Below are 12,838 nucleotides of genomic sequence, written 5' to 3' on the forward strand. Positions count from 1 at the left end.
GAACAAATAAAGGGAAAGTCTCCTACACCCCTCCTCTTTCGAACCCTTCCCCCCAAGGAGCCCGTTTACTAACAAGGAAATAAAATCTTTTAATTTTGCTGCTGCCTGTACCTCGAAAGAGCCCATCCCCGCTGTGAATATAGTTTGAAAAGTTAGGATCCAGCTCATAGGTATCTCTCAGATACAAACAGGTTGTGGGGGTGTTTCGATCTTCCTTAAAGCAATTATTTGTCAACGCTTTATTGGGGAGTTCGTTCAGTTGGCGAGTAAAAACCCATGTAAAAATCTATTTGCACGTATTATGGAGTAACTCCGGTTTGATATGTACGCAATTTATCGCTTGCAAGACTGCTGCAATCCGAGGGGCCTGTCCCCTTTTTGTTTTGGTTTGCTGAAGGCTCAAGTACACGTAAGATTTCAGAAAGGTACAATAGTTGGTAAATGAGAAGAGCGTCTCATCCTTGGAGTGTAACATGTTGCAACAACAAAAGCTTCAGACTTATTTTCTTCATATGACCTCATTACGTCATACGAATATCTCATCACTTTCAACACTGTGTAAATAATACCACAGTGTAAGGATTTATTACTTTAGTCAATGTTCTCACTGTATATATAGCAACAAACTAGCAGTCAAGGCCACACCTCTTACGCGGCTCTGCGCATGTGACCATTCCGTTCTCTTGAACATTACTGGACTGATATTGCAGCGCCATTCATTTTTTGACTGACTCCCACCAGTAAAACAAATTTCATTTAGCAGTTACTGAGGTTAATCAACAATTTCGAGATCTTCAAGTTCTAAGTCGTCGATGTCATCTTCAAAAAGACTTTCTTCGATTGGTATACCATTTACTAAAGCGTCCTCTGTATCTTCTTCAGGTACACTGACTCCTCCGCAGGCTTCGTCCAGACCATTTTCATCGGCGTCATTTGTGTTTGGGGTCTGAAGTATAAAATGACAGATTATACTAACTGCGAATAACAGTTGCAATTACAAAGTAACTAACTTGATCTTTCTGCCTTGTGGGGCATACAACCTGTTCAGGACTGTAACTTTACACAGGCAACACGAATCAGATAATTAAGGTGGCTGAACACAGTTTTGTGGGTGGTCAGCGGTAACTCGCGTGACGTAGCGTGTTTTAAATTAGACAAACAAACATGGCAACGAAAAAGCAGTGGTACACAGAAGACGGTTTCTCAAAATTTTCTGATATTTGACAGAATTTTTACTTTTATCGTATTTTAAATAATGAAAACGTTTAAATGGAAGTTGAACAAACAAATTTTGTGATACAATTAATAATTACGGTACAATTATATTATTGATTATCTAAAAACCCGTCTGTTAAAGTTTGGTCAAATAAGTTTCAAATGTTAATGATTAACTATAGTAAGCTGTGTGCAAGTTCATAGGAAAATCTAATGAGCGAATTTTATGTAAACTGAGCAAAAGTGGAATTTTAAGGTTGTATTCAATCGTTCATGTTGCCATGGAAACTACGAAAACGTCAAATTTTACCTGTCAATCAAAATCTTTCATCAGTATATTTTTCACTTGCCAAGTTTCAGCTTGTGAGCTGCAAACTTTCCCTTGCCATGATTTGGCAAATGAATACACTCACAACCTGCCAAAACTGTGCTCAGCCACCTTAAACAAGGTTCTACTGGTGTGGTGACGGAAAAAAAGAACTGATACGAACTCGGTAAACTGAGTGTTAACCTGTAAAATCTAAGATTAAAACTAAAATAGTTTAAAGGCTTCAGTATCAAAACCATACCTTGGCTCATCACCAACTACCACAGCACCGGTGGCATAATCGGACGAAAGGTCGTCTTAAGTGCTCGATATAGTTTGTCAAAAATGAGCAACAGTTCTTGACGATAGTAACAAGAATTCGAGACCCTTGTATCTGGCATTGTATTTGCCTCAGTTTAAAAAGGACAATCGAATAGCATGACTGGACGTTTTATACAATGATGAGGGCTATGGGAGAGGAGAAGGAGGGTGTACCTAATGTAGTCTCATTGTACCTGTTCATGTGAATTTTCCACAGTTGAACTTGTAGCTTGATTATGTTGTAATCTCTCGGAGGCACTACTTGATTGATCGACTGTGCCAGTACCATCAACTTCAACTGCAGCACTGTGCATTTCTTCTAATGTGATTTCTTTTGCTGTGGTTCTTGCGTCCTCATCATCCTTCCAAAAGGACATAAAATAAATTATACCAACATGAGCAATTTCAGTGTGAGTTTTCACAGAATTCTCATATAAATTGTTAACAGTACAATTACACATTAGCATTCTGGCCCCAGTTGTTCAGAAGGTTGATAGCGCTACCCACTGGATAAATCACTATCTAGTGTACAACGCAATTGGTTTCCGTAACATTTATCCGCTGGAAAGTATAATTTATTTGATGGATAGTGCTATACAGCGTTTGAACAATCGGGGCCTGGAGACTAAATTGTTCACTCTGATTAAATTTATTTACTTATGTGGAGATGTACGTATAAACCATACGTACGTATACAATTTAGAGCAAAGGTGGTAATACACTTGTATGGCTGCTTTATTTCAAAAAGTATGGATTGCATGTATTACTCTTAACTCACATCATCCACTCGTCTGTATATACTGATATCTTCTGTGGCTTCGTCATCATCAGCATCAGCTTCCACCAGCTCAGGTTTAAACATAAACACCTCTCGTCCACTGACCTGTATATCACGAAGATGATCACAAGAGGATTAGGAAAGCACTATTGAACACTGTTGTATATGTTACATGTCAAAATTATAATCAGCTTAAAATTTTTTAACCTAGGTTGATTCTCAATTGGCTGCCGCCGCACTTGGCAAGTTAACCGCCTTACTTTTTGAGAAACCCGGTAAAAAACTTTTCAGAAGGTAACCTGGTTAAAAGAGTTTAACCGGGTTAATTGTTTTCAGCGGCCGGACTCAATTTAGACTTTCACAAAGTCATCCAATGTCGCACGGTTTTTGTTTTATTGCTCGTTTGGGTCGCTCATAACGGTCGCCTTAGAGTGATTGACAAAATTTGAGCCCTTATATTACTGATAAAAAGGGTCCACTTTCTTAAAAGTATTGACCCCACTGCTTTAAGAAAGAAAAGCTGAACTTGGAGCCAAAGATGTAAATTTCGGAAACTGTTGTGCTTGCGTGCATGGTAATGCCAAAATTTGGACCATTCCCACGAGCAGGCAGAGATGATCGAGCGATAGATAACGTCAACCTGCATTAAACTACCTCATGAGGTGGTTTAAAAAAACCTAACCTGGTTAGTTGGTTCTATTGTCGTTGCCTGATTTGCATATCCCGGTAAGAACTCGGTTAAGACTGTAGAAAACCCGGCCGAACCGCAGTTTCTTTTAAACGTGTTAACTGTAATTAGTTAATTGCAAATAACTCGGTTAAGTCCCCTAGTGTGGTCGCAGCCAATTTCTTTTGTCTCCTAGCCCTAGCACACGAATAATTAGGGCTAGGAGACAAAGGCAATTGGAAATCAATCTCGGTCAAAAAATTTTAACCTGAATTTAATTTTGACCTGTAACATATCCACTATGGATGGATACATGGTGAACAATAACACTGCTGTATACATTGTATGCTGTAAACTGTTAATATATGCTGCATTCACACACACCTTTCCAACAATTCTTCCAGATTTAAAATCCTCCTTTTTCTTTGCCTGCTCTGTTTCAAATTTTTCTTTCTTTTCTTTTAACTGAAAAGGATACAGATTAGAAACCTTGTAATTATTCCACTTCAACATTGACTTAAAAAGAAGTGAGGAAGTGAAAAAAAACTGAAAATATTTTTCACAGGAGTGTCACTAAGATTCAAGTTGCCGGGTAAATACAACAAGTAGGTGGGGGAATAAATCAGCTAGGGATTTTTTTTGGTCCTGTTTTTCTTCTATTTTCCTATGAGAGGAAGTAGGGGGCCATGTTCATAGTACCCGGGGGAAATCACCGTCCCCCGCCTCTTAAAGACAGCCCTGTTTCAGTAGGTTTTTATGCTACACAAAGTTAATATGGCTTTTACGTTTAATACTTGTTGGTTAATCACGTACACCACTAGCTGAAATAGGAGCAATGAAGGCATAATCCTAAACTTCCCAACTGAACCTGCAGTGATTTACATGGCACGTCATTTCAATCATCGCCGAAAATAAACCTTGTGCTCATCGCAAGAGCTGTTTGCATACAAAGAAAGTTTACAACACTCGACCATCGCAGTTAAAAAAATTCTTATTTTTTTTGTCCACTCAGTGGTGTTCACTTGCTCCAAAGTAATCAACGCTTTCAAGCGATGGAATTCGTGGACCGGCACGTTTTGGAAAAGCTCTAAATTTAATCTTTCCTAAGCTTTCTTCGCAAAACATTCATGGCTTCAGTCACGCAACGATTCTTATTCCCAGTTTCCACGGTCTCCGCTAAGAACGCCTGGCACAATGACCCCCCTTTTGCGTCATAAATACGAAGAAAAATAGGTTGCAGATTATGAGTGTCGCTGCTTACGCAAGCTAGACTAATAAATTAATAGTACTCACTTTTCTTTTCTTCCACTCTAAGAATGTTTCTAACGTCAACTTTGTCAGGTTTCCACCAAGCTTTGCTCTCTAAAAAGGGAAATGCAAGGAATGTGAGTCAAAAGTAACATCTCCAAAAGCAGAGACCAGATTATAAAATTATAGCCTGGGCCATTGACCAAACTAAACCCTTGGTTAAGTCCGTGCTGCAAACCAGTAACAAAATCCTTGTTCCAGGTCCTCAGCTGTGTAACCATGATTTGAATGTGCACCATGATTGGCTTGTTAAAATGCCAATCAGGTTGAAGAGAAATTCTAAACCCTTTTCAGTAATTCAGGGACCAGAACAAGGACAAGGATCTTGTCACTGCTTCATAGAGGTTACTATCGACAAAAGACAGGCACAGGACTCTCAATAATGAGTGGCCTCTCTTAAGTTGACAGGTCTACAGGCCCAAAGTCCTGGGACATCACAATATTATGCGTTAAGACCACCATATGCAAGACATCTCAAAACAGTTAAGGCACAAATAACTTGGAATATGAAGAAGTTATAGCCTGAACTGTATTCATCTAATCACACACAATAATAATAATTATTATCATTATACAGTCTGTCATCTCATTGGCTAAGAGCTTACAGCTAATTTTGGAAATCAGTGCAACCAAATGTGTGTGCCAAACTTGCAATCATTGGCAACAGTGAATGAGTTAAAAACTACCATTTTTGTGCTCAATTATCTCACTGAAATATTCACCCCTACCCAAGGACACTGAGGTGAAAAATATGAGAGTAAGGTTTTGAGATATCCAGAATAATCAAGGTCTTGATGAGTGTTATCAGCGTTGACTTTCAGCTCATCTGATACAACACAACCTTGAAAAATATTCCGGATATTACAAAAACCTCATCCATTAATTAATACTTCATTATTACTGTACATTGTAAAGTGGTCCATACCTCTGTTTCTATAAACTCTTCGAATGAGATCTGTTCTTTGGATTCTTTTTCCTGCTTCTTTTTTAATACAAATCCAGGGGGCAGTGCATGTCTGTATATACACTTAGGGCCATTAGGGCAACTCCAGAACCAACCATAGAGTCCTTTTTCTACAGCCTCCAAGAAATACTTGCAGACCTGAAGGAAAAATATGCTTCCTTGCAGCTTATAATGCTTGTTACTTTGGCTATGTCACTCCTTGACTCAACCATTTAAATACATAAGAAGAGTTTTTTCTCCATACTCTCCAAGAATAATTATGGCACCAATAAGGAGCATTAAGTTTGACATTTCAGTCTTCGCTCATCGCTACTGAGGGACGTTTCACGAGGAGGAACGTCGCGACTCAGCGACAGAAATTCCATACTGATGATGTAAATCAATGTTTACATAATAAGTCTGGTAGAATATTCACCATAAGGTTTCACTAGGGTAATAAAAGTATTAAACATTATTTTGATTTAAAAGGTGACAAAGCTTTTTCACTGTAAACATTTTTGGAAAAGCTGAAACAAATTAGTTTTTGTGGCCTTCTGTTTTAACTGTATTCAAGACAGTACTGGCATCCTTAGTTATTAACAATTAATACCTAAGGATGCCAGTATTATTGTTTCTCTTTATTTTTACATATGTGTGTGTATAGTGAACCAGGACTTCTTTTAACAATAAGTATTGATCTTCAGCAATAATAGTGGCTGTCCCTTCCTTCCAGCGCAGGGGTTGCAATAGTAATTGAAGTATCCAGCAGGTTTGAATAGAGTACCCGACTGTATCAACCAGGGGCCGTCAACCCTGTGCCTCTCAGGGAGTCTTGGGACATGCTCTCTCAGAAAACTTGGAAATTTCAAAGCCCTAAAATGCGATTTCCAGCGTTATGGGTACTAAATTGAGTACAAAAGAGTGTTTTTCATTCAAGAAAATGTAGCTTTCAGTTCAGGTTCCGATTTATCAGCCACGCAAATTACAAGCAATGAACAAACGTACATTTGAACAAGAACAAATTCTGTGTAAACCTCCTCTGAAATGTGTGAAGAATTGACTGAAATACAGCGTTTGCATAACTAAGGCATACATGTAACTCAAAACCAGTGGGCCTGTACGTTTTCATTATACGTTTTTTGTTTACAACATTGTAAGCACTAGTTGCTTCTCCTTTCGGAGAGAAAAGTAGCCGACTTCCCTGAGCAAAGTAACTGATGAAACTAGTCGGTCGTCAGTGCTTATTGAAACCCATGCCAGCCTCTTAATGTTTTCAGACAGCCTGTACTCTTCCCTCTTTAATGCTTTCAAATACCTTTCCTTTTACTTTATACCCCACAGTAGACTTAATTGGAAGGACACTATCTGATTTGTTATAGCTCAATCTGTACCATTAAGCAAAATTGCCTTAAAAATGAACAATGGTTTTTTTATTAAGAACTTTTCTCATTGAAAGGAAGAACTTTTTGTCTGAAAATCTTGAAATAAAAGTGGAGGTCATCATACCCCTTTTTCCAGTAGAGATGCAGAGAGTGTGAAACACCTGCATTCCTTCCATTTTTTTGAGTAGGTTTCAAATGGCATGTATAAGCATTGAAAAATATGATGTTATAGAATTTACATTGACATATAACACTCAATCTGGATGCAATATGATGAAGATGGACCTGAAATGCCATTTGTTAAGTGATTCAGCACAAGCTGAACATCTACTATCGCGAGGGCCACTTGAGATAGTCAAACTCAGTAACATGCATAATGCTTACATTATAATGTACATTATGAACACAACTGAGACTTATTCCAGAAAAAAACTGCTAGCTAAAATTTCTTTGGCATTTCTCTTTGATTGTCTTTATTTTACTATGTGGTCATTCTCAGAGGGACAGTGCAAATAAATGCACACTGTCACAAATTACTTTATAAAATAACTGAGAAAGTACGCGCGATCTGATTGGTCAAAAACCTATGGTTTATTATACCGGTAAACCCATAGAAAAAGGCATCCGGACCACGAGCCATAAACAAAACCGGCTATTGATCTGCAAACAATGATTTTAGAAAGGCTAAAAAACAGAACAATTTACTTACCCAGCCCTTCCTAATATCAAAAGCATTGGTTTCCACATTTTACTACTGCCATAGCTTTAGAAGTAATAAAGTACAAAGCTGGAAAGCAGTTTACATTTCACAATGATGCCAAATCGCAGAGAAAGACAACAACTGTGTGAATTTCTGGTGTAGAAAGTCTCCAGGAAAACTTAACCATGTGCCAACCAGCAACAAAACGGATAGTTTTAGCATTCTTGATTTATTTCATGTCAAAATAAAATTCCTTAACCCATTCGCTCCTAGAGATTTTGCCGTAAAACGCGTTTTGAGGCTAGTCGAGTGGTTTTCTGGTCACTGTCGTGCTATAAAGAGCTAAATCTTACCACAAACTGGTTTACAGGTCGAACACTTCGCGGTCTTCCGATCCAGATGCAAAATATCAGCTTGCGAAGTTCGGGCATGCGCAGAAAGCAAAATTTCGACATAGTTTTTGGGTTTAAAAGTGACACAGCAGTCTTGACTTTTACTTTTCGCTTTCTCTCCTCCCTTCTTTTTTTGCTTTTCTTGCCTCATTTTTTTTTTCTCTTGCTGGGCATTTAGTAGGCTTGATTTTGGTGGGAAGAGTTTTTAGGAAAGCTTTTAGGATCTTAGGATTAGGCGAAAGGAAAGGTAGGTGGGTAATGGGACAAGATTTTCATGGAGATTTTCAGGTCAATGTCACGTGGTTTTTTGCTTGTTTCTCCGGTGTCCTTGACTGAATTGTGCTCATTCTGGTATGGTTTGAAAGATCTCTTCACTCTGCACAAGTTAGTGAAGAAAGTTGTCCTTGACCGTTAAAACTGATGACGTCACAATGGGTAGAAAGGACCTGGATCCGCACGGGCGGTTACGGGCGGTTCAGGGGCGAATGGGTTAATGAAAGAAATTGTTCCAAAAAGAGATCTCTCATCAAGATATGGTACAAAATCGGCCGCTGTAGGTTGTAAACAAGCTGCCAACGATGATGAAAGATTTCAGAGTTTCTGGCTTGTTTTTTCCAACATTTGCACAAATTATTCGTTGATATCGATGCCATAGCCTACCTCAAACCACCTGACTTTACAAATCGACAAATATTAACGCCAATATGTGGCTATGGCAAAGAAACCTTTCTCCACCACTGACGTATTTCCATCGGTCGCTGTACGTGCATAAAAAGTTACATGCGACAACTTCGCAAATGCAGCCACGTTGTTACCGCAGCATTTCTTGAACATAATAAAGTCCAGAAAACAGATCTTAAACCACTGCGGCTTGTAAAAAGTAAATGAAGTCCTCCATGACTTTAGAGAGAAGACGTGACTTGATCACGGTACTAAAAACCATATTTTTTACCTAGAAGACTCCATTCTACTAAAAGTTATTTTATAAAAACAATAGACCACACTTTCTATGAGTTTACTGGCATGATAACCCACTTGGGATGTTGGAGAACACTCGAAACAAGCTTTTCTTGTGTTCTCCCAACATCCCGTGTGGGGGTATCACACTGGTAAACCCATAGAAAGTGGGGTCTTTTGCTTTAAAGGCCTTTGCAGGGTTGTCAAAAAGTTTTGAAGTAGACAGCTGAGTTGTTGATCTAAGCGGCCAGTCCAGGGATATTTTTTAAAAAAAAAGCCATTTGTAAAGAAATGCCAAGCAGAGTAGCAGGCCGATACTAACCAAGAAGGCGGCGATTTTCCCTGGCAGCTGGCTACTTTTGACAACCCTGCTTTGAAAAAATTGTAATAAGCTTATACTGAGAATTTCATTGGAATGCATAGTTTATTACGACAGTCAGAAATAAACACTCAAAAACCATCATACTTTACTTATCTACCGGGGTATGTGAGTTAAGGTATTTTAACCAATACAATAAGATTTGTTATGTGTACTCACTTATAACTCAAGTAGATTATAGGGGTGTATTTGCATCTACTAATTGCTACCATGTCACAATAAAGAACTTACAATTTCTGTTTTAGGCATGGATTTCTCCTTTTCACCATGTTTCTTTTCAATAACCTCTTCCAATTTGCTCTGGTCCCATTTATCCATTGTATCTGTTTTAAGAAAAAATCCCGTTAGTACAGTAACTAATGAAGCAAAAAAAAAAATAGCCATATTAAATGGGCGTTGTATTACTGGGGTGGGGTCAAATTTCATGACTTAAGGTATCATGCATGTAAAAATTCACAATTTTTTGACATTTGCAATTTTTAGATGATTAGGTAGTGCTTATTGATTCCTCTTTCTTGCGATCTTCTATAGCCATAATCTTTTGTTGTTGTTGTTTTTTTCATAATGAAGTTATGTTCTTGAACAGTGTTTACCATTTTTAAGATCTTCATCAGCATCCCTGGCATCAACATAAATACTCCTCTTTTCTCCTTTTCTGTCCAAAGCAATGTTGTGTGAAAACTTGCATTTATCGCCCTTGGAGCACTGGCCTTGCTTAAAAAATGCACAGACCACAGACTTTGGATCGGCCCCTGAGTACAAAGTAAATTGAATAACATTATTTTCTTCATCAGGAATGGAATAGAATAGTGCTTTATCAAGGACACAAATTCAAACTGGTCTAAAATTTGACGAAGTGCTAATCAGTTGCAATTTATTTTCAGAATCTCTTTGCAGGGTGAGATGAAAATAGATGAATTGTTCACCCTTTGTTGCAAACTGTTGCTGAAGTTTACTAGCCCATAATAGTTAAGCAGGTCTACCAACTCCTGTCTTCACTGAAATTTACTTAATCTTGGCAAATGTTGATTGCCTGTAGACCTGACTACCTCTAATTAAAATTAAGAATTTTTTCATGCTTAGTGTGCGTATATCAAGTTATGGAATTTCCCAAGTGCATCCATAACTCGATATATGCACAGCTAAAAGCATGAGCAAATTCTTTTAACATAGCTAACAAAAATGCTTGCTTTTTGATTAACTGCAAAATTCTCCTAACTCGCGGCACAATAACAAACGCTTCTATTGGCTGATTACAAACACGCCACAATCGTCTAGTTTGAATGAAAATTCTTTCGATAAACTGAGAAAGACAATTTGCTTATTCATTCGTTAACGAACAATGGAAACTAAGCAGAAACAAAGGTAAAAGAGTCTTAAAGTTCACTTAAAGTTAAAATACTCACATGTTCTTAAGAAGTCGTGGAGTATGGTTTGGATTTGCTGAAAGATGTTTACGTTTTGCTTGGCGAAATCCAGAAAACATATTTTTTAGTGAAGATGACTGTCATCGTTCGTTAAACTTACATTCATTTATGAACTTTGGCTGGTCATTATGGCTTCTTGAGAAGACCTGGCAGCAGTTGTTTTTGTGAGTAATAAATTTGTCCTCTAATGGGTAATTTGTCTCGTTATTGCAAGAGAAATTTTCCTGCTTTAGTTGGATTGTTCGGCGATAGCAAAAGTGCATAATTTTTCGCTGTTGAGCTGACTTTATAATTAACTTGTTTTGTAAAGGATAAACAAACGTTAAAAACGGAGGGCACTATACAAATTGAACATTTTCGGACACAAACCAATTTCTGGACTTTTCCTCCTTAAATGTCAGTCATTAAGGCAGACTTTTCAATGAATCATTCAGGCTCTATTATTTGCGAAACATCTTCACCGCTTTTGCTGTTGGTTTGACTGGCTAGAACGAAACTAAATGCCAAAAAAAATCTAGAAAGTTTTTCATCATTGATGTCGATTTTTGGGTACTTAGGAAAAGAGACGAAAAACAGCTGAACACATCATCAAGATTAAAATCTTTATTTACGCATGGGCATGTATAAATAAAGAATTTGTTCATAGCGGCTCAATAGGACTTATATAGGGCAAGCACGCATGCTATGTTATAACATGCCTTGAACCCAATGGGTAAATCCACCCTGTTGTTTTATACTCATTAATTTTGATGTTCAAAGAGACTGAACACTGTAATCCCACAAAAAACAGTAGCAAAAGAAAGAAATAAGTCTCTTTAACCACTGTTCGTTATATTGTCACTGTGACAGCAGGTCACCTCAACCAGTCACTTGGTGTGTGCTAGCATTGACAGCCCTTTGCACATCGCATACCTGCTGACACTTTCTGTCCAATGACTGGCTTAAACAGCTGGTTCATGTCATCTTGCTCTTTCTTCTTCTGTTCCACTGTTTTTTTCTACCAAAACCAAAATAATAATTTCATTTTACTTGAAAGACTTGAAGAAAAAAAAAAAGAAAAACATTAAGACGTCAACCCAGACTTTTCCAGAAACTGAGACATTTCTGGTATTTTGCATCCTCACATGTCTCATAGTCCAATACTTCATGTCAGTTCCTCTTGTTGGTTCCCCAAGTCCTAAGTCCCTGTGTATGCAAAATTCCAATGTCCCTTTCCATGACCTAGTCTACTTTCAAGCACAGCTGATTGAAGGGATTCCTGCCGTCTGATCTCGAACAGTTTGGTCTATTCTCCCTCCCAGTCCTTTTTTTGCTGAGTGTTTTACAATAATTCCTCAGGGGGATCCTGCTACAAAAATGGAAAAATGATCCAAATCCCCCAATCCTAGGCTACAAATTCTGCAAATACCTTGCCCATTTTATCATAACAAAAACTGAACTAAAGCCAACAGTAGCTTTGTATGTGAACTTTTGCTTTTGTCCTACAAGTGTCAGTAATCAACAAATGACACTTTCGTAAAAAAATCAATATTTTCCTTTGATAGTGAAACAATCCAACAATACAATTCCGAAATACAAAATTATTCTTTAAAAAGTGAGCAGAGAGCTTTGATAAACAAAAAAGAAAATTTTATGAATAGTCATAAACAACAAATCTTTGGCACAACAGTTTGCTGGCTGACATCTGACTTCAAGACATGTCATATCATGCGTAAGCCAAACTTCTCCTTTCACAAGACTGGATGGGGCATTTCAAAAATCTCAAGGGGTTGACTGCGGGTGGTTTTTCTCCCAGCCTTCTCCCCTTTCCCCCTCCCCCATCATTTCCTTTGTCATTCTCAGTTCAGCTTTTGTGTGGCGGAATCTGATCTCTTTATAAACCACAAAAGAAAAAACACACCAAAAAAAAAACGAAAACGATAAAACAATTAAAACAAGTTGAGTGGTAAAATAACCAGAATACAGTGGAATAAAATCACAACTAAATAAAAAAAATGGAAACCACATTGAAAATTTTTGTTCAAAAGAATGCTATGGGGTTTTTTTGAGATCACAAGCATTT

General features: G+C 37.8%; 1 protein-coding gene across 1 annotated transcript in view; it reads right to left on the reverse strand.

The window, feature by feature from the left end:
* Positions 1 to 537: 537 nt before the first annotated feature.
* The window catches only part of LOC140924075 (zinc finger CCCH domain-containing protein 15-like), a 14,429-nt gene continuing 2,128 nt past the window's right edge, over positions 538 to 12,838 (reverse strand). Inside the window, exons 5-13 of the mRNA XM_073374073.1 lie at positions 11,689 to 11,773; positions 9,943 to 10,101; positions 9,581 to 9,672; positions 5,522 to 5,698; positions 4,582 to 4,650; positions 3,673 to 3,753; positions 2,622 to 2,726; positions 2,038 to 2,205; positions 538 to 946 (exon numbers count right to left, since the gene is read on the reverse strand). Coding sequence (XP_073230174.1) covers positions 773 to 946; positions 2,038 to 2,205; positions 2,622 to 2,726; positions 3,673 to 3,753; positions 4,582 to 4,650; positions 5,522 to 5,698; positions 9,581 to 9,672; positions 9,943 to 10,101; positions 11,689 to 11,773 — 1,110 coding nt within the window. The 3' untranslated portion in view covers positions 538 to 772. The remainder of the gene's footprint in view (positions 947 to 2,037; positions 2,206 to 2,621; positions 2,727 to 3,672; positions 3,754 to 4,581; positions 4,651 to 5,521; positions 5,699 to 9,580; positions 9,673 to 9,942; positions 10,102 to 11,688; positions 11,774 to 12,838) is intronic.

This window comes from Porites lutea, chromosome 14, assembly GCF_958299795.1.
Source record: "Porites lutea chromosome 14, jaPorLute2.1, whole genome shotgun sequence".
Classification (NCBI taxonomy): Eukaryota; Metazoa; Cnidaria; class Anthozoa; order Scleractinia; family Poritidae; genus Porites; species Porites lutea.